We start from the raw sequence: 22,681 nt of genomic DNA, 5'->3' as shown, positions 1-22,681 counted from the left end.
TAAGAAAGGATTGTCCAAAAAGATTTACCGCTCTCTCTCCTCCATCCCCACCAACTTGACTTCCTCTTTGAAGTCACCATGGTGTTTCAGGAGCATCTGTGTCACTCCTCTGTCCTTTGCTGTGATGAATAACATGACTCAAACAGCTCACAACATCACTAGAGGTGATGAGGACAGTGTTACCAAGCAGGAAAGAGCTGGCCTTTTCTTTCCACTGCCTGTCCTCTTGGATATGTTCTCAGATAAGTGTGTGGAAGAGAAAGAGCAAAAGCCACAGCCTCAGCTGTCCAGGCCACCATGAGGACCTGACGTAGAGACACTCTATCTATGTCTGTGTCCTGGATATCAGTCACCATTTACTTAATGAAGTTGATGACAGACTTAAACTGATTATAAGGCGGTAAGAAGCAACAATTAAGAAAGAAGGAATGAAATGGAGAATAGTGAGTTTCATACACATGATAATCAACAAGAAAAAAAATGGGCTCTATGTAGTCACACAAACAAGTGCAAGCAGGCAGCAGAGACTTAGACATGATGTGGCCAGGTTGCTCTTCAGACAGACACGTTCAGTGTGCAGAGACCTATCAAGTTATACGCTCATGACATGTGCACTTTTACCCATGAACATTCAAAGCCTAGGGTCAGCAGCTGTCATATCAGCTGAAGTAGATCCCACCTGATCAGGGTATGTATTACTTTATGAATGCAAATGCTTCTCAAAGAAAATAGACAAGTCTAAGTCTTGGGGAGAAAGTCTAAGAATACTGCATCAATCTTTGGTCAAATGGTGACACTTTAAATAAACATTAAACCCTGCAGTTTTCTCCTCTGCTATCTTGCAGCTGTCTTCATAGTTCTGAACTCCTCACAGGTGGGAGCAAGTACTATACACCTGCAAAACTATCTCCACCTGATTATTTTTACAAGATAAGATATACTGGAAAAGCAATTTAGCCTAACAGCAAGAAGGGCTTGTTTTTCTCTTCGGATTTTACTCTTTCGTACCTGATAAACAGAGATGGGGCTGTCTCAAGGAATAATAGTCGTCTGAGATGCACTGATTCTGGGATAATGCTCTCTAGAGACAAGAGGCATGAAAAAGTTTTGCATGAATCATTGGAGTCCACCGTGACCAGCAGCTTTTCTTTTATCTCGTAATTAATTACACCTGACAGCACAATGAGACTGCGAGCGCTTAACACCAAGGTAAAAACAAAACTCCCGAGCCTAGTCTGTTTGGATGCTCACCTTCCTGGACCTGGGGGGAGCAGGGAGGAAGGACCTTGGACTTCCCATAGGGTAGGGAACCCTGACTGCTCCTTGGACTGGAGAAGGAGGGGGAGGAGAGGTGGGGGGAGGGAAGGAAGTGGGAGGAGGGGAGGAGGTGGAAATTTTCAATAAAAAAATAAAATATAATATAAAAAAACTCCCTCACTATACATCCCCATTTTCCTGCAAAACTGAAAAAGGAAAGATTACTAATTATTGCTTTATATTTTGAGTGAATGTTTCTGTTCTGTTTTGCTTTTACAATGAGAATCTGGGTTTGTTACAAGTAAAACAGTATAAATACAGTAAAAATGAAACAGTTATAAAGTTTTTCTGGAGCCCTGTGGGTGCTCATTAGTGAAAGATGGATTTTAATGAGAAGAAAACCTATTTCTTCGATGGCACAAGTCTGTAAAGCACATAGTGCTTTGATCGCATGTTCCCACAAAAAAATTTTTTCACAGTCTTTGAAAGAATACTCAACTTCATACGGAAAAACAAAACAAAATAAGTGAAACAGGATAGCTAAAGAAATCCATACAATAAAAGAACAGCTGGGGGTGTCCTTAGTTTCAAGCTATATTAGAAAGCCATAGCAATAAGAACTGCATGGTATTTGCATAAAAGCAGACAGGTTGGTGAGTGGAATTGAATCAAAGACCATAATCCACATATCTATAGAACCTGATTTTTGATAAAGAAGCTAGAAATACACATGGAATAAAAAAAGCATTTTCAACAAATGGTGCTAGTCTAACTGGATGTCAGTATGCAGAAAAAATGCAAATGGATCCATATCTATCACCTTGAACAAAACTCAAGTCTAGGGAATCACAACACAAAAACCTCAACACAAAACCAGATACCCTAAACCCGATAGAAAAGAAAGTGGGAAGTTGCCTTGAAAGCATTGAGTGAATGCTTTAAAAATGTTACGTTTCTCCATTGGCATGGCATGAAAAGTGGGACCTTTGAAAGTGTGCTGGGTCATCAAGTTCACAGTCAATTGGTAAAGCAATGTCTCAAAGAAGCAACACAATATGCTAATCCTGTCCCCTGGCCTTGACAATGTCCTCCCATTAATATAAGTCGTTCTGCATCCCTAGCCCAGAACTAAACAGAACACACAAGGCTATACTGCAGAAACGTTAGAGTTATTGCTGAGTAGGATCAAGTTGGGAAGTACATCATCAAAATAAGAGATATGAAAGACACCTGTTTAAGTTCTTAGGGGTTTCTTGTTAGTGACAGGAAGAAAAAAAGAGCAGAATTCAAACAACCTAATCGTCATGTTCAAATGTCAGGTACTAGAACACAATTCCCCACTACAGCAGGGGAGGGCAAAGGAACGTTCCAAGCTTTATGGAAAAGTTGAGCACTAGATAAGTATAGATACTGACACAGACATCACTAAAATGTCAACGCTTAGTGTGGATTTGTTTGTGTCGTTTTTAAAATATTTGTTTTTATCTAATAAAATATGAATAGACATTTTTGAATACTCGTGATATAAAAAGATCTAAGTTCATGAAGTACAAGGGTCAAGAAAGAAGAGAAATAGAGTCTATTTCTGTATATAAGTCCTTTAAAGTATAATTTCTCTGGCGCCACATCTATGTGTCTTATATAATCCTAGAACAGTTCTAAGAAGGCAGCCAAGACAAAGCTTTTAGAACAAGCAAAGAATGAAATGAAGTAGTTGCATGTATCGTGGGATTCCATTTATAGGAGGTACTCAGAATGGGTCAATTCACAAGACAGAATGAATACAAAGTAGACCAGGGCTAGCAATAGGGAGACCAGAGAGTTGTTGTTTAATGGTTGTAGTTTCTGTCTTGTGGGAGGCGGGAGGTTTTGGAAATGGATTTGGTGATTGTTGCACCAAATCATGAACGTTTTTAATGTCACCAAAGTGTAGACTAAAATGGCAAATTTTTGCTGTATTTTATTACATGTTTTAAAAGCCAACAATGACCTTTAAATTAAAATAAGCATTGAGAGCTTGACTAGCCAGGAACAGTGAACAAAGAGGAACAGTTCAAAGAGGCTAAAACCATCTTTATTTAACAGTTAGCTGCTCCAGCATCTCCTGGGGATTAACTTTCATCGGGCGATGAAAGCAGACAGAGACCCAAATTGGAACACCGGACTGAAATCCCAAGGTCCAAATCAGGAGCAGAAGGAGAGAGAGCACGAACAAGGAACTCAGGACCGCGAGGGGTGCACCCACATACTGAGACATTGGGGATGTTCTATCGGGAACTCACCAAGGCCAGCTGGCCTGGGTCTGAAAAAGCATGGAATAAAACCGGACTCACTGAACATAGCAGACAATGAGGACTGCTGAGAAGTCAAGAACAAGGACACTGGGTTTTGATCCTACTGCACGTACTGGCTTTGTAGGAGCCTAGGCAGTTTGGATGCTCACCTTACTAGACCTAGAAGGAGGTGGGAGGTCCTTGGACTTCCCACAAGGCAGGGAACCCGGACTGCTCTTTGGGCTGATGAGGGAGGGGGACTTCATTGGAGGAGGGGGAGGGATATGGGAAGCGATGGAGGAGAGGAGGCAGAAATCTTAAATAAATAAATTAAATAAATAAAAATAAAAAAATAAAACTTGACAGCTGAGTGATTCCTAAGGCAAATGTCAAGAATATTGTTATCAGGAAACCTAAAATGTTTTAACATGATGTACATTTCTTAGGAGATAAAAAATCATATTTCAAAAGAAGACAAAATAATAAAGAAAAGATAATAATACTTCAAAAACATAAAACTATAAGAATAGGTTATATTCAAAATTAAAAGACAAAATGATATAAAAAGATAGACAAAATTTTTATTTAATGACCACAAAACAATCGAATGCAGTCCTGCAGTGTACATAAAAAGTAGTACATACATGTAAACAAGCTAGTACATACAGGTAAACAAGCTAGTACATACATGTAAACAAGCTTATAGTATATAATGTTTTTATATTCCACGGTAAAATTTGCAGATAAAAGCTATGTCCACACATTGTTTTCTGCCTTTATGATCCTCAGAGTTCGTCAGTAAGGAGAGCCACTGATAACAGTTCAGAGATTTTTATGGGAGAGGAGCAACCTCACAGGGTAGTCTAGTCATTACTGATGAAAACAACACATCTATCTATCTGGATATTCCCTTCCATGTTCCGTTTCCTTTGTGCTAGTCCCTAAATCCTTTCAACATTACTTCCCCTGCCAAACACCATTAAGCCTCTGCTTGTAGCCAAGCTCCAATCTCAGGTAGCTCTGCTGGGGAAAGGCAATGAGGAAAAGCACAGAGATGTGCTCTAAAGGATGCTGATGTCCTCCCTGTCTGGACCCTCCCTGCTCTAGCCTCATCCCTTGTTATTGGCCCTCTTGTCCTCCCATAGCGAACTGTTTCTCGTACTTCCATGTTTGACACTATATATAAAGGCACTACCTTCAGCCTTCAATCTAGAAGTTTGCCTGCTCATAGATTTCATCTTCCTCTTAATGTTGTGGCAAACGGTTCATCTACACTCAGATCTACTCCAGGAAGTCTTAACACCCTCCTCCGTATGACTCCCAGAGCTGGGCTTCATGTTTTACTTATGCCTGAATGTGTGTATCCATGTAATCTTTGTGTGCACACATTTATCACTTATCACAGTGACTGGTGAGGCAGAGATAATTTAACGACATCTCACTAACATCTAACGCAGTGCTAACCTTCTAGTTGAATGAACTAACAAATAACTGAGAGTAGAGAGAAGCTGACATCACATTCCTAAAGCCTTTTGTTGTAGGTGGTGACCCCTGAGAGAAGTTCTAACTATATTCTTCTACTAGTAACCAGTAGAGCTAAACATTCAAATGAAGACAGAGGCAGAGTGAGGCGTGGGGAGAGAAAGGACAGATTCTTGTGTATTTTAAAAAAATAAACAGTCTGAGCCTTTAAAAACAATCAGATTAGGCATTATGGTAATAACAAAAAGAAGGCATTAAAGTCAGCTCTATCACCTTAAAAATTTTATATAAAATAGCTTAAAAATGATGGTGGCGAATTGCACACTGTCAGTATACCAAATGCCTGTTAAAATAAATTGCAATCAAAATTAAAGTACAGGTCAGGTTAATAACTTAAGAGAGCACCAGCCTCAAGCAGCTTCATGAAGATGATAAGGGGCCCATGAATCTTCAGACATAGCCAACACTAGCAACAGACTCTCAGATGCATTTTAAACATGGGAAGAACGTTTTCAAATGTAGACAGATGGTGAGGTTACCAACAAAATTCAAATACATTCAAGGATGGCACTTAGTTCATATTCATTTTGTCATTAAATATCTTCTATGGTAATATAAAATAAGTACATAACTACTGATATGACTGAACTCCTTAAAATGTTGACATCATCAAAACTATCTCATGCCAAAAAGGACTGGGAATCTCCAACTTAAGGCATGGTACTAAACTCTTCAGACATGGTCTAATGCACATGGATTACAGTGCCTCACAATGTGCGTATATAAACCTGTCTCTTTTTTACCTACCACACTGATAAATAATGAATAATAATTGTGTAGTTAAATGTTGCTTGTATGTATAAGAGCAAATGCTTAAACAATACATTTGAAGTAGCAAGACATATATGTATATATACTTGTATATATATATGTATGTATGTATGTGTATATGTATACTAAAATGCATTAATAATGCCAATTTATCAGATACTTCAGACACCCAAATGTGAAACGTTTGATCAGCAAGACTTTCTATACTCAGATGCCCCGTGGGCAATCCTGGGGCTGCTCTGTCTCTGTTGTCTCATCTCATTTGGAACAAGTGCACGTTTCTCAGCCAGTGGCCTTTCTTTCTCAACAACTGACAATGAACAGTATGAACTCATTAGGAATTTAAGGCAGGTTGATGGCCTGGTCCTCTGTGAATCTGGGAATCTTCTTAAACTCGCTTTGCTTCCTGAAAAAAAGCTGGGCCAAAATATGGTCTGAGGTGGCCTGGAGATAATCATCCATGTCAAGAGTTTGGACCTGAATGAGGTAAAGCAAAAATGGTGTCAGTGCAACCCTGCTCCAAGTTCTGCAGAGGCCTAAGGATGGCCAAGGCATTGGCAGTATGGCCTGGTACTTGGCCATCTAACTTCATACAGGTGACAGTGAGTGCCAGTCTCCCCTGGCCATGGGAAAATCACCTCTACAGTTCTGAGAAGGAAAGTCTGATGGAAGAATGAGCTAAGATACCTCAAGCCTTCCTTTGAAGGAATCAGTCCTACTAAGAAATGCATCTACCCTTCTGTGAGCAAGAACTAGTAAAAACTTCCCATGGCTCTGCACCTGCAGCCATATGACGAGGCAAGCCCTACAGCCAGGTAAATGCCCCTGGTGTTCTACGGCCACACTGGCTTCTCCCAACAGGATGATAACCTCTGCTTCAATGTGAGAATGCCTGTCCATTCCTGGGGATCAATATTAGGAAGCATCTTTACCAATAAATATTGTTCATCTTCTAATATCTGCTATACTATGATAGAAATGATTTCATAAATCTCTACATACTGATCCTTTGGTACAAAGTTCAGAGACTTAAGAAGCAATGTAATAGAAAATGTCTTGATTATCCTTCTCTTCATACACTTTTTTTTCATCTAGATAACTCATCCACCCCTTCACTGAACATGTATTTATGAAGGCCTCCTTTGTCCGAACATGTGGCTTAGCAGATTCCTGATGACTCATACTCTTACCTGATCTCCGGTGCTGAGGGCAAGAACAAAGAGCAAATCCTCATCACATGTGTTCTTGATGTAATGCTGGGTTCCGATGGGGAAAAACACCACATCTCCAATGTGGATATTAAACTCTATGGTTCTCTGAGTGTCAATGATGCCCACCTGGGGGGAAGTGATGTTTTAGAACACAAAGTCACACACTCATTTGGATAAGTATTAAATATGAAGAATGGACATACAACGTAGCTTGTAGCTATATGGAGGTTTCTTAACAAGGATGTGACAGAGCCCCCACAGAAGCCAAAAAATGCAACACTGACAGAAATAGCCATGACAGTATCCATAAAAGGCATCAGCCATCATGTTCTAATTAAGGTCACAATGATGCCTCATATATATCAGAGAGGATTTATATTCAGTGTGTGCCCAACTAGATGCCTTCATTTATGTCATCTTGCATCATACCATATGAAGAGTCTTCCTTTTGCGACATAGAGACTAAATATATACACAAAAGGACTCTATCCCGCAAGAAACATTCAGATTACTAAAACGCAATTCATGGAGGACCACAATGCCCTTCTTCAATCTTCAAAGCCTTTCGTCCATGTAAACATGCTAGACTTTTGGTCTGAGTGAACTTCATATCATTTTTGTTCTTTCCTCCAAGGTTGAGAGAAATACAAACCATCCAAGTGTTTTATTAAAACTATTTTACAAAATTACTATGGCAGTTTCAAATCCAATTTCTTTTTGTTGATTCACTTTCCCCTCTTTCTTTTCTCCTATCATCCTGCCCATTCCCTTGTGCCCTTTGACCCTCTAGAGACTCCTTTCCAAACAAAGCCTTGTCTGTCTCTGGATTTTATGACAATGTATAGTTACTAATGTAAGATCCCTATAGCAACATACTACACAGCTTGACCACATAAGTGATCGTCCAAGCAAACTACTCTCTGAGGAGGGAAAGGGGTTGTGGATAGCTCAGCCGGACAACAAGCATACTGAGGAGCATCTGAGATGAGCTGGGCCACATAACCATCATGCTGATGGCCCCAGCCTCTCCGTATTCTGTCATTTACCTTACACTGAAAGAAAAGGTTATTTCTGCATCTGCCTGGCAAAGCACTTTGCATTAGGTGGCGTTGCAGAACTGAAAACCTAGCTTGTTCTTCCAGCCTCTATCATAAGAAATAAGTCTTCACTTCAGAAATACCTTTGCCCATCTCAGAAATGCAGAATCTCTTGAATCTTTCTGTCTCATCAAATATGACAAGCATGTAATGAGATCTGTGTAGTACCCTCTATAGTGTCCACCAACTCATTAGGACAGATGCCTTTTGTTCCTGATGACTAGGTGGACATGTGAAATACCTCCTATTTGTTTCTTTCTGCATCAAAAAAAAAGTGCTTTAAAGAAAGGTTTATTGGGGAATTACCTTTCCACATCCGCTCACCACATATCCCATTTCATTTGCATTGAGATGAAAATGGGGCTGTCTCAGTCCATTGTTATAAATCCTGAGTGTACTCAACGCGAGAACATTTTGATGCTTTCCATAGAAAAGGAGAAAAGACAGTTATTTAACCAACATACTGCTCAGCAACTCAACAGTTCATAAATTCATAAAACACCCAATACTGCTGCATCTCTGCAAATATCCTCCATGTTCCTTATAGGTATTTTATCACTTACTGCTTACAACAATCTTACAAAGCTGCATCGTTCCCCCCGCTTCACCGGCGGTGAGTGAAAAATCTGCGTCAGTTGCCTAGAGCCACACAGCAAAGACGTGGCAGAACTAGAACATGAACACGAGGACTCTGCTGCATCACCAGATTTTCTTAAACACATAAATTGAAACTCTCACAATGCTCCACTCTCTTCACTGATGAAACTGCCTTCATCGGGGAAGTTTCATGAGGCCCTTGGAAGCCTCAATTAGAAGCTCACATGAATGGAATCAGCCCATGCTGGCTTAGTTCAGGCTTCCCTTCTTCCAGTAGGAAGAAATGTAAATCTGATCTAAATCTGATAGTTTACCTGCCTGGACAATCATCAGAAGGTTTTCCCTGTGTAAAGATTGTAGGAGCCACAGGAACAGGACATTTGCTCTTCTAGAAATGTCAAGAAAGTTATACCCATGAAGCCTCACCAACATAGCTGCCTGAACAAGACCTGAACAAGGACAAAACACACTAACAAGAAAGGGGAGGACTCAGGAGCCTCAACCCTTGGCCAAGAATCACAGGAAACTAGGAATGCTGAGAGATGGAGATAGTCTTCCCCAGGGAAAGCTCCCAAACTGGCTAACTAGTAGTGAGTTATTAAGTAGCTAACAGAAAGTGATATATGCACTGAACGAGTTTTATTCATATATTTAAGATTACATATGTATATCTGTATGTGTATTTATATGTACATATATATATATTTGCTTGTATAACAATAATTTAAAAATAGAGGCCATGAACTTGAGAGAATGCAAGGTGGGTATGCATAGGAAGGGTTAGTGGAAGGAAAGGGAAAGGAGAAAACAATATAATTATTCTTTAATTTCAAGAAAAAAGAAAAAGGAAATAAATTAACATATATAAAAAATCTTCAAATGTTGTTTAATGGTAACAAAGAAAAATTTTTTCCTCAATTACCTGATGTAGAAATTCATTGAAAATTTTCTCCTTGCTGCTTAGTGCATTTGCATCCTTCCAGTACTGAGCTAGCTGGATGGCTCCCCCTGGAAACTTATATTCTTTTGAACCTGAATCAGATGAAATTTGAAACAGAATAACAAATACTTCAAAATTGTGCTTCAATAGACACCCAGTAAAACACAAAGCTCTTCTACTCACAGGTAACTTACATAATGTGAATTGCTGGGCACAGGTATATTCCATCCTACCTCCCAAACTGTCCTGAAATTTCTAATACAGAGAATCTTAGTAAGTACTCTTCATTCAACTTAGGGGACCTGGCTAGAAAACTTGGAAGTTATCCCTAAGGAAACTCTGTATGTCACCCTGGAAGTAGTCAACTATCAAGTCCTTTCTATCCTATCTCTTTAAATTCTTCACTCCGTCTCACGACAGCCACAGTGCAGTCCTAAACCATCCCTTATGTGAAGCACTATGACAACAGCCACACTGTAGGTCTATACCAATCCTTATCTGAAGGAGCATACATTGGCCATAGTGTAGGACTATACCATCCCTTATGTGAAGGACTATGACATTGGCCACAGTGTAGGACTATAACATCCCTTATTTGAAGGACCACAAGAATCCCTCTACTCATCTCTTTTCTCCCCAACTGAATTCTAATTATTCCCTACAATCCAGCCAGATACATCTTCACTTCACAGAGCAAGATTCATGGTTTCACACTTATTTAAAATAATTAAAAAATAGCAGTCACTCTATTTTTCAGTTAAGAAGCCATACAAACTCCTTAGTATAGCTTTTAAACCTTACATGGTTGGGAACGTCCTCTGCCACCAGTCTCTGACCTGACAGCATTTCCCAGATTGTAAACATACTCATCCCACTTTGAAATCCTTTGTAACGTTCACTTTGAACTGCAGGACTTTCTCTACATTACTTACTCTGCTGAAAACCATGGCATTTTTAAATATTTTTGTTTTTATATTTCTCTTGGCAATAGCCCACCACCAAAATACATTACAAGCCAAAAATATATAACTGTATATACAAATCTTAATGGAAAACCTTCATGAAACATACCATACCTTTAAGGTCAAAAAAATATCTCCACACAATGCTGTCCGGAGACTGAACATAACTAGCGTTCATAACCAGCTCTGCCAAGTTGGGAGGAAGATTGACCCCCTGATCCTCTGTTTGCTTCTGGAATTTTCTAATGAAATTAATTCCACCTTCAGGCTGAAACACAATCATAAATCACATGAATGGTTATGAAACACAACAAATTTTGATAACAAAAAAGCAGGTGGCAGAGAGTGCAGTCGCATGAGCAAGGATGGTTTTCGTTGACTCGGGCAGAACAATTTCCGATATTTGTGCAAGTTTCCTATGCATTTTGGTTTTAAATGGTTGGATTGGAGTGGCCAATGAAAACTGCTACAAAAGCATACATTGTTTCCTGTAGTTAGCAATATTCTCCCTAGAAGAAGCCATGCCTTCCACCTCTCGAGAACACTAGAAGCCTGAACTCCATTGAAAGGCAATCTCACAAGTTTACTATGCAGATTCCTATGCTTGTTACTGAGCCTTCGCCAGCTGCTACCCACAGACCATCACTAGTTCTCCCCCATTAGCCCTGAGCATCTATGCCTGACCTTCCATTACCAACAATATTGGTTATTCCCCTGTGGTAATGTATATAAGTGTCTGGAGAGGTCATTAGGACTAATAGGACTAGTTTGCAGGAGCAAAAGGCTATGCTCTGCTATTGTACCATAGGGTGACAGCGGGGGAAATAATATACTGTGTGCTTTCGGGGGTTAGAAGGAAAGAGTTCCCACTGTAACGGCTGCATGTTTAAGGAGAGGGACATGTTTAGCCTGATTAATATCACATCATGTACACATGCACTGAAACACCTTGGTACCTCATTAACAGTTAAAACTTTGAAAGATTTATTTCAAAGTGCCAATTATTCAGGAAATGAGATTCTCTGCTGGAAGTTAAGAAAACACAATGCCAGCTGGGTGGTGGCAGCATGTGTCTCTAATCTCAGCACTAGGGGGCGCAGAGACAGGTGAATCTCTGTGTCCATTTTCAACCTGGTCTACATAGTAAGCTCCAGGACAGCCCAGGATACACAGAGAAACCCTGTCTCAAAAAAAAAAAAAAAAAAAAAAAAAAAAAGAACACATAATTCTACCATATGTACCAAACTTCTCCCCACAGAAAAGACAAGTCATCTTTTGAATCTTCAGGACAGTAAGTGGGAGAATTTTTCCATTAATTATATCATAGTCTTTTTATCAGAACATTCTGATTTCATGTGTAAGACACTCATACAGGAAAACCAAAAGAAATGCAATATCAACTTTGGTCCTTAGTAGAAACACAAAACATACTTTTGAGTGTGTTATTCAATCACTGTTGTCGCTGTTAGCAAACCTGTGGATCTATGAAGATTGCTAGCTTTTAGAAACACTGGAAGTCATACTCTATGCCTGTGTAGCACACATCTTCATCATTTTACCAACATCACATACCTTCAGTGACCTGGAAGCAATGTCTTCAGGTGTAGAGAAAAACACATCATCAACATCTAACGTCTGCAGTTCATCATGTGTGGAAAAGAAGAGCAAGAAGAAGCAGTCTTCCTGACCCACGTTCTTTATCCAGTGTAGTGTGTTTTTAGGAAAGAAGATCACTTGGCCAGCTGTGACATTGTATGTGGTAGCAACCTCACCACCATCATCAACCACCCCGATCCATGCTGTCCCCTAAAACAGAAAAACCTTAGTTTCATTTAGACTAATGTTTCTCAATCTTCTTTTATCACCCGTTTTATAAGCATAGTTTTCAAACACTTTTTCTCCTATTACCTTATGATAATTTAATACAATAGTTATTTCATGTCGTGTGTGTGTGTTTGTGTAGCATCTTTTGCCCCCACTAAGAATCCATTTTTACTCTTTGAGGGAAACGCGGCTCCCACTAAGATTCCATATTTTAGAACATGTTTTAAAAGACAGAAGCAAAGCATGAAAGATCTGCTCTGGTCACAGGTGATTGCACAAGCACATATGTTTGTATATGCACTTTGTGCATGTGTGGGTACACACAGATACATGAGTACGGAAAATAAGAAAAATTCTGTATGTAATTTTAATAATGGAGATAATAGCATACACTTAATATTTTCATTATATCAGGTACCTATCGAAGCACTTTACTTGATTGAATTCAATTGTTTCTATTATTCTTATTTTGTAGGTGAGAAAACTGAACTCGTTTAAGCAAATACATTTCCTTGAAGTTACTTTAGTTAGTCAGTGACAAATATTGGATATGGACCTAAGAAAGCAAACTCCAAAGTCACATTTTTTTTTGTCCATACTACATCCCACTTGAAGTCTACTACAAAATTAAAGTAAGCTAATGAGTGAAGGTATTACTAAGTAATGTAACTGAATCTAATTAAACCCTGGATGTGGGAGTACCATTTAGTTTCATTTATTTTGTGACAGCTAACATACTACCCTGGGGACAAATCATGTTTGCTTTCATTTTCTACTCTCTTCTTTAATATTTATTTATATTATTGCCATTGTTTATATTTTATCAGACACTGATGGTCACACAGTGAAACAAAAAGGATAGATAAAAACAGAAGTGTTTGTTCTATAAAAGAAGTCTTTGTTCTATCTGGACAGGTAATATGAATCTTGAATACAAATGGGTGTTAAAGAAAGATAAACCTAGTCTAAAGAAGTGGTTTTCAGTCTTACTAATGTTGTGACCCTTTAACACAGTTCATGTTGTGGTGGCCCCCCAACCATAAAATTATTTTCATTGTTACTTCATAACTGTAATTTTGCTAGTGTTATGATTGCATGCTGATATACAGGATATCTGCTATGCAACCCCTACTGGGGTCGGGACCCACAGGTTGAGAACCACTGCTCTAAAGAGTTCTGCCCTCATCCAGGTGCAGGCTACAGCATAGATATCCCTCTATTCTATCAGGACATCAGCCACTGCAGAGGAAGAGCAGCAGCAGCAGAGGAGTCAACAGGATGGTCACTGTTGGGCCAGGCTCACCAGCCTCCTCGTCTACCAGGCTACCCTGAAAGATGGTGCCAAGGCCTTCAGCAAGTTTCTCAGAGGCAGGCAGACACAGTCTCCACAGACTTGTGGGGCTGTAATTACCTTCTCATTCTCTTTGCCCTAGTGATAGGAGTCAGGAATCTCACAGCTGCCCAGGATCTAGAGAATACCCAAGTCTATGTAGTACACACTCAGAAATCAAATTCTAAATTACCCCTTGGCTTCTGAAATAGCTTCCTCCGGCCAGGTGGGTCTCAGGGCCTATTTGCCGCAGACCTACTTCTTCAGTGGAGTCTGTTTGAGGAACCCGTCCAGGAAGTCTACCCAGCTGACTTTTCTTTTTCCTGCTGCCCTACCATAGTCTAGCCAACAGCAGAAAAAAATGATCGTTTGGAAGTACTTCCCTTATTGTTTGATATGTTTGGAAAAACAGAAGTCAAAAACCCTAGACTTAGTTCGACCCTGTAAACACTAGAAAGTGTTTCTTTCTAGAAAAGTTTCTATCTCACCATGCTTTCCATAAAAAATACAAATGGCTTCATAGATGAACGTCTAATCTTCTGTCCTGGTTAGTTCTGGGTCAATTTAACACAAGCTGGAATTCTCTGAAAGGAGGGAAGCTCAACTGAGAAAATGCTAACATAGGGTTCAGCTGGAGAGCATTGTCCTACTTAGTGACTGGTGGGAGAGGGCGTATGGTGTTAAACTTAAGAGCAGAAGAGGGCGAACTGCTTCTACCTGCACGAGATAGCCATGCTCGTTGGCATTGAAGTGCCAGTGAGGAGCCCGGAGGCCCTTGCTCTTTATTCTCAGTGTCCCCAGTGTCATCTGTGATCTCAGGCTGTTCAAGCTGGTGCCAAATGCCTCTTCTTCGACACTGAGATAGTCTTTAATGTTGTTCCTGTACCTCGCCCACTGGATGGCACCACCAGGGAACTCAAATACCTAAAAAATCATAAGCAAACAAACATCAGCTTTGAGCCTATAGTACATGTCCCTGTCCACAAAGAATGTGAGCCCGCTTTTATTGACAGAGTAAGTAGGGGTCAAAATGAAAACATGAGGTGGGGTGAGTTTTAGGGTTCCCAAAAGGAACAGCACTGCAGTAAAAGTCTAGGAGTTATTAACAGTTGTTTATGCCATCAGCCGAATCCTGCCACACACACAACACACAGATACATACACACACTGCACAGAAACCACACACACACCACAGACACCACACACACTTCACATATCACACACACACCACAGACACACGCCACACGCATATTACACATAAAACATACACATCACACACACACCACAGACACATGCCACACACATTTTACACACACCACAGAAACCACACACACACCTTACACATCATACACACACCACACACTTATCACACACACACCACAAACACATACAACACACATATACATACACACAGCACACAGACACCACACATCATACACACACCACACACAGCACACAGATACACATGCCACACACACACCACACACACACACACATCACACACAGCACAGACACATGCCACACACACAGCACACATACACACACCACACAGTTACACACCACACATACACCACATACACACATGCACAACACAGAGACACACACTACACAGACACATACCACAAAGACACCACACACACTACACACACACTAACACACACAACAGACACACACCATACACAGACCACACACACATCATACACACACACCACACACATACATCACATACACACACACAAATTCACACACCACACAGATACACATGTCACACACACATCACACACACATACATAGAGCTTTCCTTTCCATCTACAACTTGGCACTTCTCTTTTCTAATTAGAACAAGGAAGGATCTGCTGAAATTTTCTGCCTGCTGCTAACATCAACCCAACTTTCCGCTCCTCTAGTCCCCACCTCCCTTCAACTCACTGACCCTTCCCTTGGAGGACTGTTTAATACCACGAAGTGCAGGCATGGTTTTAAAATCATCATTTGGAGAACAGTTTTCTGATCTGCGTTATTCTTACCTTGGATTTGGATAAATGATTAAGAAATTGAAATTTTGGATCGATAGCCTTCTGTACTTGAGGAACCACTGTGTGTGAAGGTGAGGCGTCCTGTTCAAAGCGAGGTTTGGCATGGACGTAAACCAGGGAGAGAGTAAGCACGCCTGTTGCTGTGGTGATGAAACAGGCCAGCAGGCACAACAGGAAAACACTCAGCAGTGACCACTGCTGCCTCTTTTCCTAGGAGAAAGTTTGAAGCCATCATCCTCCACATGTGACAAAACAGAGGCCTTGTCTCCTTCCTGGACTTGGATTTTTAATTTCTGCTAACCTCAACAGTGTACTCTGAAGTTTATGTCTTACCCATTGATGCTGAGTCAGGAAATGATCAGACACGAAACATTTAGTCCTGCTTGACCTTTTTTTAACCACATCCACATTAAGAAATATATTCCTAAACTTATCTAGTGTAAGACACTTAAGTCTTAGAAAACACACACACATCATCATCATCATCATCATTCAAACAAAGTTTTCTTAAATAATATTTAAATAATATTTGCTGCTCTACTAGTTTTAAAATACTATTCCTACTCGCCATGACTAGTAGATGTGGATGCAGCCTGCAGTTTGCTTGGTCCTTTTAAATAGAAAGCAGAACAGGTGTCTAAACTGACTTTTAGATTAGCAGAGAAAAGGGGCAATATAAAAACCAATGAATAATCAACCCAACCAAAAAAATCTTTCCTTTGATTTGTTTTAAGCTACTTGATCAGCATGTATGAAAATATTGCCTGTGGGAAGCCCCAGTTAAGAGGCAAATTTATTTTAACCTAATGATAAAACCCAACAAGTCAAGAGCATTTGTTGATATTATGAGCAATAATTCAAAGAGAATTGGCCATTAAAGAAGCAGCAGTTAGGGGTTTATAAGGAAAGACAGAGCAGCAATGAGAAAGGGTTCTCATTGGGAGCACTGGTCTAAAGAAGGATTCTCTCTGAGCTTCGCACAAGTCAGGGCACATAACCCCGGCATGCAAACCTTCACCTTACCGCTTTGGAAGGAGTACTGATCTTTCCCGTGGATGAAGCCTTCTGTGTTCCATCTTCTTGCATTTCAAATGCTAAGTTGTCCATGTGAAGGAGCAAGCAATTCACTGAAAAGGAAAGGAAGAAAATGGAGATCCCAAAGAAAGAGGAATGAGAAGTCTTAAGGAAGGGGATACTTATATAGAGCTGATAGCTAAGAGAAATAAGGAAGCGGTCTCCCAAATTATAGTATTGCTTTAAAGAAAAAAAATGCTCTTGGAAGAGATGCAAAACTACTTGCAGTGTTCCCAGTTCCTTGACAACTGATGACGCATACTGATAACGACAATCACAGACGGGCTTTACTTCCTCCTAGCGCTGTGCATCAGATGCTGGGTATTTAATAGTGTCTGAGTTCATTTTTACAGTAATAGTGTCAGTATCCCTAGGTCTCATTTTTTAAAATGGGAAATCAAGCCACAGAGAGATGCAGAAACTACCCAAAGTAAGAGCCGATTTCAGTGCTGGGGCTAAGCACCTAAGATTCTCCCATGATATCACTTTTCCTGGGATTTGATGATAGACATGTAATATAGTAAAGTATTTTCTTATGCAAATCAGCTGTGTGTCTAAATCATGTGAACTGTTCTTCTAATGTTTATGAAATAATCTTGTAACCAAACAGTTTTTTGTAGTTTTATTAGCAAATATTAATTATATAAATAATGGATTTCACTGTGATATTTGCATATATACAATATACTTAAGTTAAGTTTTCTAAAATTCACTTTGAATCACTTTTATTGGTTATGAGTAATACATGACTAACTCTAAAGTCAGAAACTGTAATCCAAGAAGGCATCACCAGTTCCTGTTTTCTACCCATCTTCCTGCCTTTATTCTTTCTGTAAATAGGACCAAATGTTTTATTCTAGGCTATATAACATTAAGAAGTTGAGGGCAGAGGGAATCCTCAGTAGCTTTAAACATAGCATAGAAAAAGAAAATATTTACAACAGAACGTGCCAAGCTTTGTGCTCTGAGTATTAGAAGTCTGTGCAGAGTCCTTGGAGATATAAGAAAGAATGGCTGCCTGAGGCATGTGCCCAGTAAAATGTCGTTTGGAGCTGAGCTCTCAAGTCCCAGCACAGACGGCTGAGAGACACGCTCAGTCAATTACAATAGATCCCACAGTTCTAGCTTGTCCCCAAGCAGCTCTACCGTAGACCAGGTGATAAGAATGCAAACCCTAAATGGACCTATATAAGCCCCAACCAGGCTGTTTATACATCTATACTTCAAAGATGAAGAGTCAACTTTGAAACTTACCTACTTGAATTTTCAAACCCAAGGAGTGTGATTTACCAATTTGACATCTCTGTAAAAGGAGGTGTTTAAGTAAACTTTTAGAATCACTGAAAAATAGTTTACACAATTGTATTACTGTTTAACAGACAATGGTAATATTCATATCATCAGAGCAAATTTTACATGATTTGTGTGTTCTTCTTCTCTTTTGACTATGAGAAGACATTGCTCTCTGACACCAGCATTATTTAGAGTCTGTGGGGTTTTTTTTCCATTTATCTAAACAGCAGGACAAGCAAATTATCAACCTGGCTATACTAGAACTTACTGATAAACTCAACCAACCACCATAGCTAGATAAGGTCCCTTTGATCTTTACAATTTTTTTTTAAAAAAAAATGAAGGTTCAAAGAGGCCAAGTTATTTTTTCCAAGCTAACAGAGTAGGTCACTGGCAGAGCAAAAACTAGCCAGCTAGCCCACTGCCAGGCAGCCTTCTTGCCATTGCTCCCCAGAACTTAGGTTTGCAGGAGGGCATCATTATTTGCATACATTAAACAACTGAGGACAGCCTGGATACAATAGGGGCACAGGAGTCCCACAGAAGCAGTAGAATCATTGCAAGGTCACGACTGGCCTCCTACACGTCTACAAATGACAAGTTGCAGGCCAGATAGGGATACATAGCGCGACACCTCATCTCAAAAAACAACAACAATTCAAGATAAATTGAAGAAGGGCATCTGAAGTCAGAAACACTGTCAACATCACTGTGAGGCAGGTGAACGTAATTCTATGGTGCAGACCAGAGACTCCACTATGGAAGTGTGGGTGCCAACCATTCACATTCCCCTCCAGAGGTGTAGCTGCTTTTGTTAAACTAGAAATGGTTAGCAGGCTGGGAAGAAATGAGGCAACACTACAAGTTAAGCAGACTCTCTAATAAAGCCATATCACCAAGCAGTATAAATAGAAAACTTGTGAATCCATTTCTATTTCTTTGAAGGTACCTAATGTCAAGTGTAACAACCATGCGTATACGTGCTATAGCCAAAGACAAACAGGAACTCAAACTGAGAAAAAAATTGTTGATAAATATTTCTATTAGTTGTTGAAGTCGTTGTATCTCCAAGTATAAGTACAATAACCAAACAAATTTGCCGAATTCACTTACACTGTCAGATAGAAAACCCACTCGATGCAAGCATAATTAAAAAATGCTGCATGTTCACACCTATAAGTAGGAGCAAAAGGCTGATAATGTAAGAGTTTCCATTTCGGTGGTGCTTCCTAGAGCCTGAGAAGGCAGGGAGAAGGCAGTTGACGGGAAGAGGGGTGTGGTTAGATGAGAAGGCAGTTCTTGGGAAGAGGGGTGTGGTTAGAGAAGATAACTTACAATGTTCTACGGCACAAGATATCCATGACTGACAACAAAGAACTGGACACTCTAAATTAAGTAATAGGATTTATTTTTTTTCTCAGAACAAGGAAATGATGTCATAGGGTGATGGCATATGCCAATCGTCTTAGTCAACCATTACACATTGTCTACATGAAACACAATGCAAGCACCATCTCTCGTAAATGTGTCAAATTGTCCTATGTCAATTAAAAAGATAAAATGGGAGTCTTAAGTCAGGTGATGGACTGCACAATATTACCACGTGACCCACTAAAGGAGAAGTATGGGGATAAGAAAAGTTACTATTTCCCAGAAAGCAAGAGAGGAAGAGCCCAAGAAACTCATAAAGTCAGTGATAGGATATCTGCAAAGATAAAAAAGTGTGTGTGTGTGTGTGTGTGTGTGTGTATACATATATATGTAGATAGATATAGATACAGAGATAAAGATATATCCACCCAGGGCCATGTCTGCGTTCACGGACCTGCTGCAGCTGGGGTCTGTGTTGATGTCTGTGGCCTGTGTTATCACCAAAGGCCATGCAGATAGATGTCTGTAGTCTGAGCTGCAGCCTGAAGCCACTTCGCTATCCATAGGCTGTGATGCCCCTGGGGGCCATTGATGTGGGTGGCCTGTACTGCCACCTAAGGCCATGTTGCCACCTGTTGTCTGGGCAGCCTCTGGAGGCTGCAACCAGAAGGACAGAAACCAAGTGGTAGCCCATGATGTGTGTTCTGGCTAATTTCAAAAAGCAAGGAGATTACTTTGCCATGATATTGATGAGTACAGATGCAGTTGAGAAAGAGAGACTTGGAAGGCCCTTGTGACAATCCCCATCCCAACCAGTCCCCCACAAAAGTAACAGCCAAGACAGGAAGCCACCAAAGAAAATCCTTCAAAAGTGAGACAGAGATGCCAAAAAGTAGCTCTCTACCACTAAAGGCTTCTGGCGGAGCTGTGGGGAGGAAAGACTCAGCTCTGTCTCAATGGAGCAGGCCACTAAGAATTTGACCATGCTCCAGATAACATAAAATGGACTTTTTTCCTCTTTTGTTTTTTAACCTTTTACTTCTTTTGCCTGGTAAGGGGGGGGGGGTGGCAGTCACAAGGGCCAGCAGACCTGAAAAATATAGAAAGGGATTGTGATCAGGGTACATGATGCAAAACTCCAGAAAAATCAATAAAAATGTTATGTGAAAAATTTTATACATAATTTATATATTCTATTATATAATATATAATTACATAGAATATATTATATTTTATTATTTTTATATTATACATTTTTATATGATTATATACTATATAGTAATATATAATGTAATTGTATAATATAAGTATATTATATACTGTATATTATATATAAATCTTTTAAAACAATATCAGAGAAGAACCTCTTCATAACGTCAAAAATATGAAGCAGGAACCTCCAAACAAACTAGGACCCTCCTGGACATAAGGGGAGGAGATCGGTCCTGTCTCAATTTGTTGTGTCACGCTTTGTGCAAGACTTTATTTTTTAATGAGGAAATGCCCTCAGGGAGCTACCTTACTCTTTTAGCAGATGGATGCAGAGATGCCTGGAGAGGCATCTGTGGCAGAAGCCTAGGTGGATAAATTTGAATCTGTGTAAATACATCAGTCAGTGAAAAAATCCATCTCCAATTCCTGCATCTGTGAGAGGAGAAGCTTTGTACTATCTGTTACATGCTTGGCCAGTCCATTTTATCATCGACCAAAAACATATTTACAACCATCCTACCGCTTAGATCCCACTGGAATTTGCTACGGACTGCATTTTAAGGAGTAGGCAATACTCACAATAAAAGATAGATAGATAGATAGATAGATAGATAGATAGATAGATAGATAGATGGATAGATAGATATAAATGCTATATATATGATATATATATATACACTCATTACATGGGTTTTGAGTGTGCATGTGTAGATCTTGATAGGGAGAGATCATGGCTGGGTGGGATGTGTTTACAAGATTTCTGTATATTTCCCTTATCAAGTAACAAGAGAATAATCTTTTCCTTTGAAAAACTGAGCCACATAGATCCTTCCATATGCCATCCTGACAGAAAAGAAAGAGCTATGCTTCTAAAGCCTAGTAATAAGTCATTCCCACTTCTGTTATCAGCCTTACTAAACCCAACAGGAAATACTTTATTTACTCATAGCCTGACTTTTCCCCCTAATATTTAACAACCTGAAGGGTACAGACACTGACCAATCAGAAGTCCCTAATTGTACTGCCTTAGCCTGCCAAGTTTATACTGGAGTGGTGGAGAATATGAACTCTGAAGCAATTAGTCACAGTAGCTGGGTAACTGTGACGAGGCTGATGAGGAAATGTTGGGCATGAAATGTCTACCAGTAACAAGATTCATTAATGCTCTCATTATGCAAATCTTTCTTATCTGTGGCTTAGCTCTAAGAGGATGAGAAGCTGTCGGAGGCATGAATGGACATCATGTCCCTGACAATGTTAACAGTTATGAGGTCAAGAAGGGACACAGACCTGTACCTCAAATATATGGCAAGGCAATGATTCACTCTGGCTAACAAATGCACAAGGGAAAGTAAACATTTTAAACTATGTCTCATACCAAGACAGAATAGGCACCTTACTGGCCACAAAGAAAGTCAATGACATACATTGGGTTTACCTTATTGTGAGAAAGAGATCAATGCATATTCTCATACCCACCAATACTCCTTTGAGAAATGCCCTTGCTCTTATGAAGGACTAGCAAGCATTGGATGAGAACCAATTCCTGAATTTAATGGAAGAATGTCAGGGTAGCCTTTTGAAGCTAATATAAAAATAGTTCATTGATTCAGCTCTACCCTCTACACACATGCTAAGTCAGTTTCCTCGTGTGTATGAATTATTAAAGCTAGAATAAATGGCTTACCGTGTGTGAATATGGATTATCAAGCAAGCGTTCACGAGGTGGGGATGTGTCTTCCAGTGTGGGGACACTGCGGTGGTCCCCACCTACGATGTGATGCTTATTGAAAAGTAATTAGGTCACAGGGTCTCTACCCTGAAGAACGGATTAGTGTCGAGAGCACTGTGTCAGCTCTCCCGTGACTGAATTTCTTCTGCTGAGTATGAA

General features: G+C 39.8%; 1 protein-coding gene across 2 annotated transcripts; it reads right to left on the bottom strand.

Annotated features, from left to right (window-relative positions):
- Positions 1–4,170: 4,170 nt before the first annotated feature.
- Positions 4,171–17,114, bottom strand: LOC126488322 (uncharacterized). Of its 2 annotated transcripts, none has more exons than XM_050121733.1 (9): positions 16,859–17,114; positions 15,832–16,042; positions 14,522–14,728; positions 12,223–12,456; positions 10,765–10,918; positions 9,671–9,780; positions 8,458–8,571; positions 7,034–7,180; positions 4,171–6,320 (listed from the first exon to the last, which is right to left on the bottom strand). In XM_050121733.1, the coding sequence occupies exons 1-9, from the start codon at positions 16,945–16,947 to the stop codon at positions 6,186–6,188; spliced, it is 1,401 nt and encodes a 466-aa protein (XP_049977690.1). In that variant the 5' UTR covers positions 16,948–17,114; the 3' UTR covers positions 4,171–6,185. The 2 variants fall into 2 exon arrangements, with proteins under 2 accessions (XP_049977690.1, XP_049977689.1); XM_050121732.1 differs by having other exon boundaries at positions 15,832–16,050; positions 16,864–17,114.
- Between the last annotated feature and the right edge of the window lie 5,567 nt (positions 17,115–22,681).

This window comes from Alexandromys fortis, unplaced genomic scaffold (assembly GCF_014885135.2).
Source record: "Alexandromys fortis isolate MF-2015 unplaced genomic scaffold, M_Fortis_MF-2015_v1.1 scaffold_202, whole genome shotgun sequence".
Taxonomy (NCBI): domain Eukaryota; kingdom Metazoa; phylum Chordata; class Mammalia; order Rodentia; family Cricetidae; genus Alexandromys; species Alexandromys fortis.
This window is presented reverse-complemented; position numbering and strand designations above follow the sequence as displayed.

Bases quoted from the DNA above. Each gene is read 5' to 3' on its own strand.
- LOC126488322 (XM_050121732.1), bottom strand. From the start codon at position 16,947: ATGGACAACTTAGCATTTGAAATGCAAGAAGATGGAACACAGAAGGCT. The intron at 9,781-10,764 runs GTATGGTATGTT...CATCTGATTCAG, and splicing joins ATATTTTTTTGACCTTAAAG to GTTCAAAAGAATATAAGTTT. The intron at 6,321-7,033 runs GTAAGAGTATGA...TACCTCATTCAG, and splicing joins CCCTCAGCACCGGAGATCAG to GTCCAAACTCTTGACATGGA.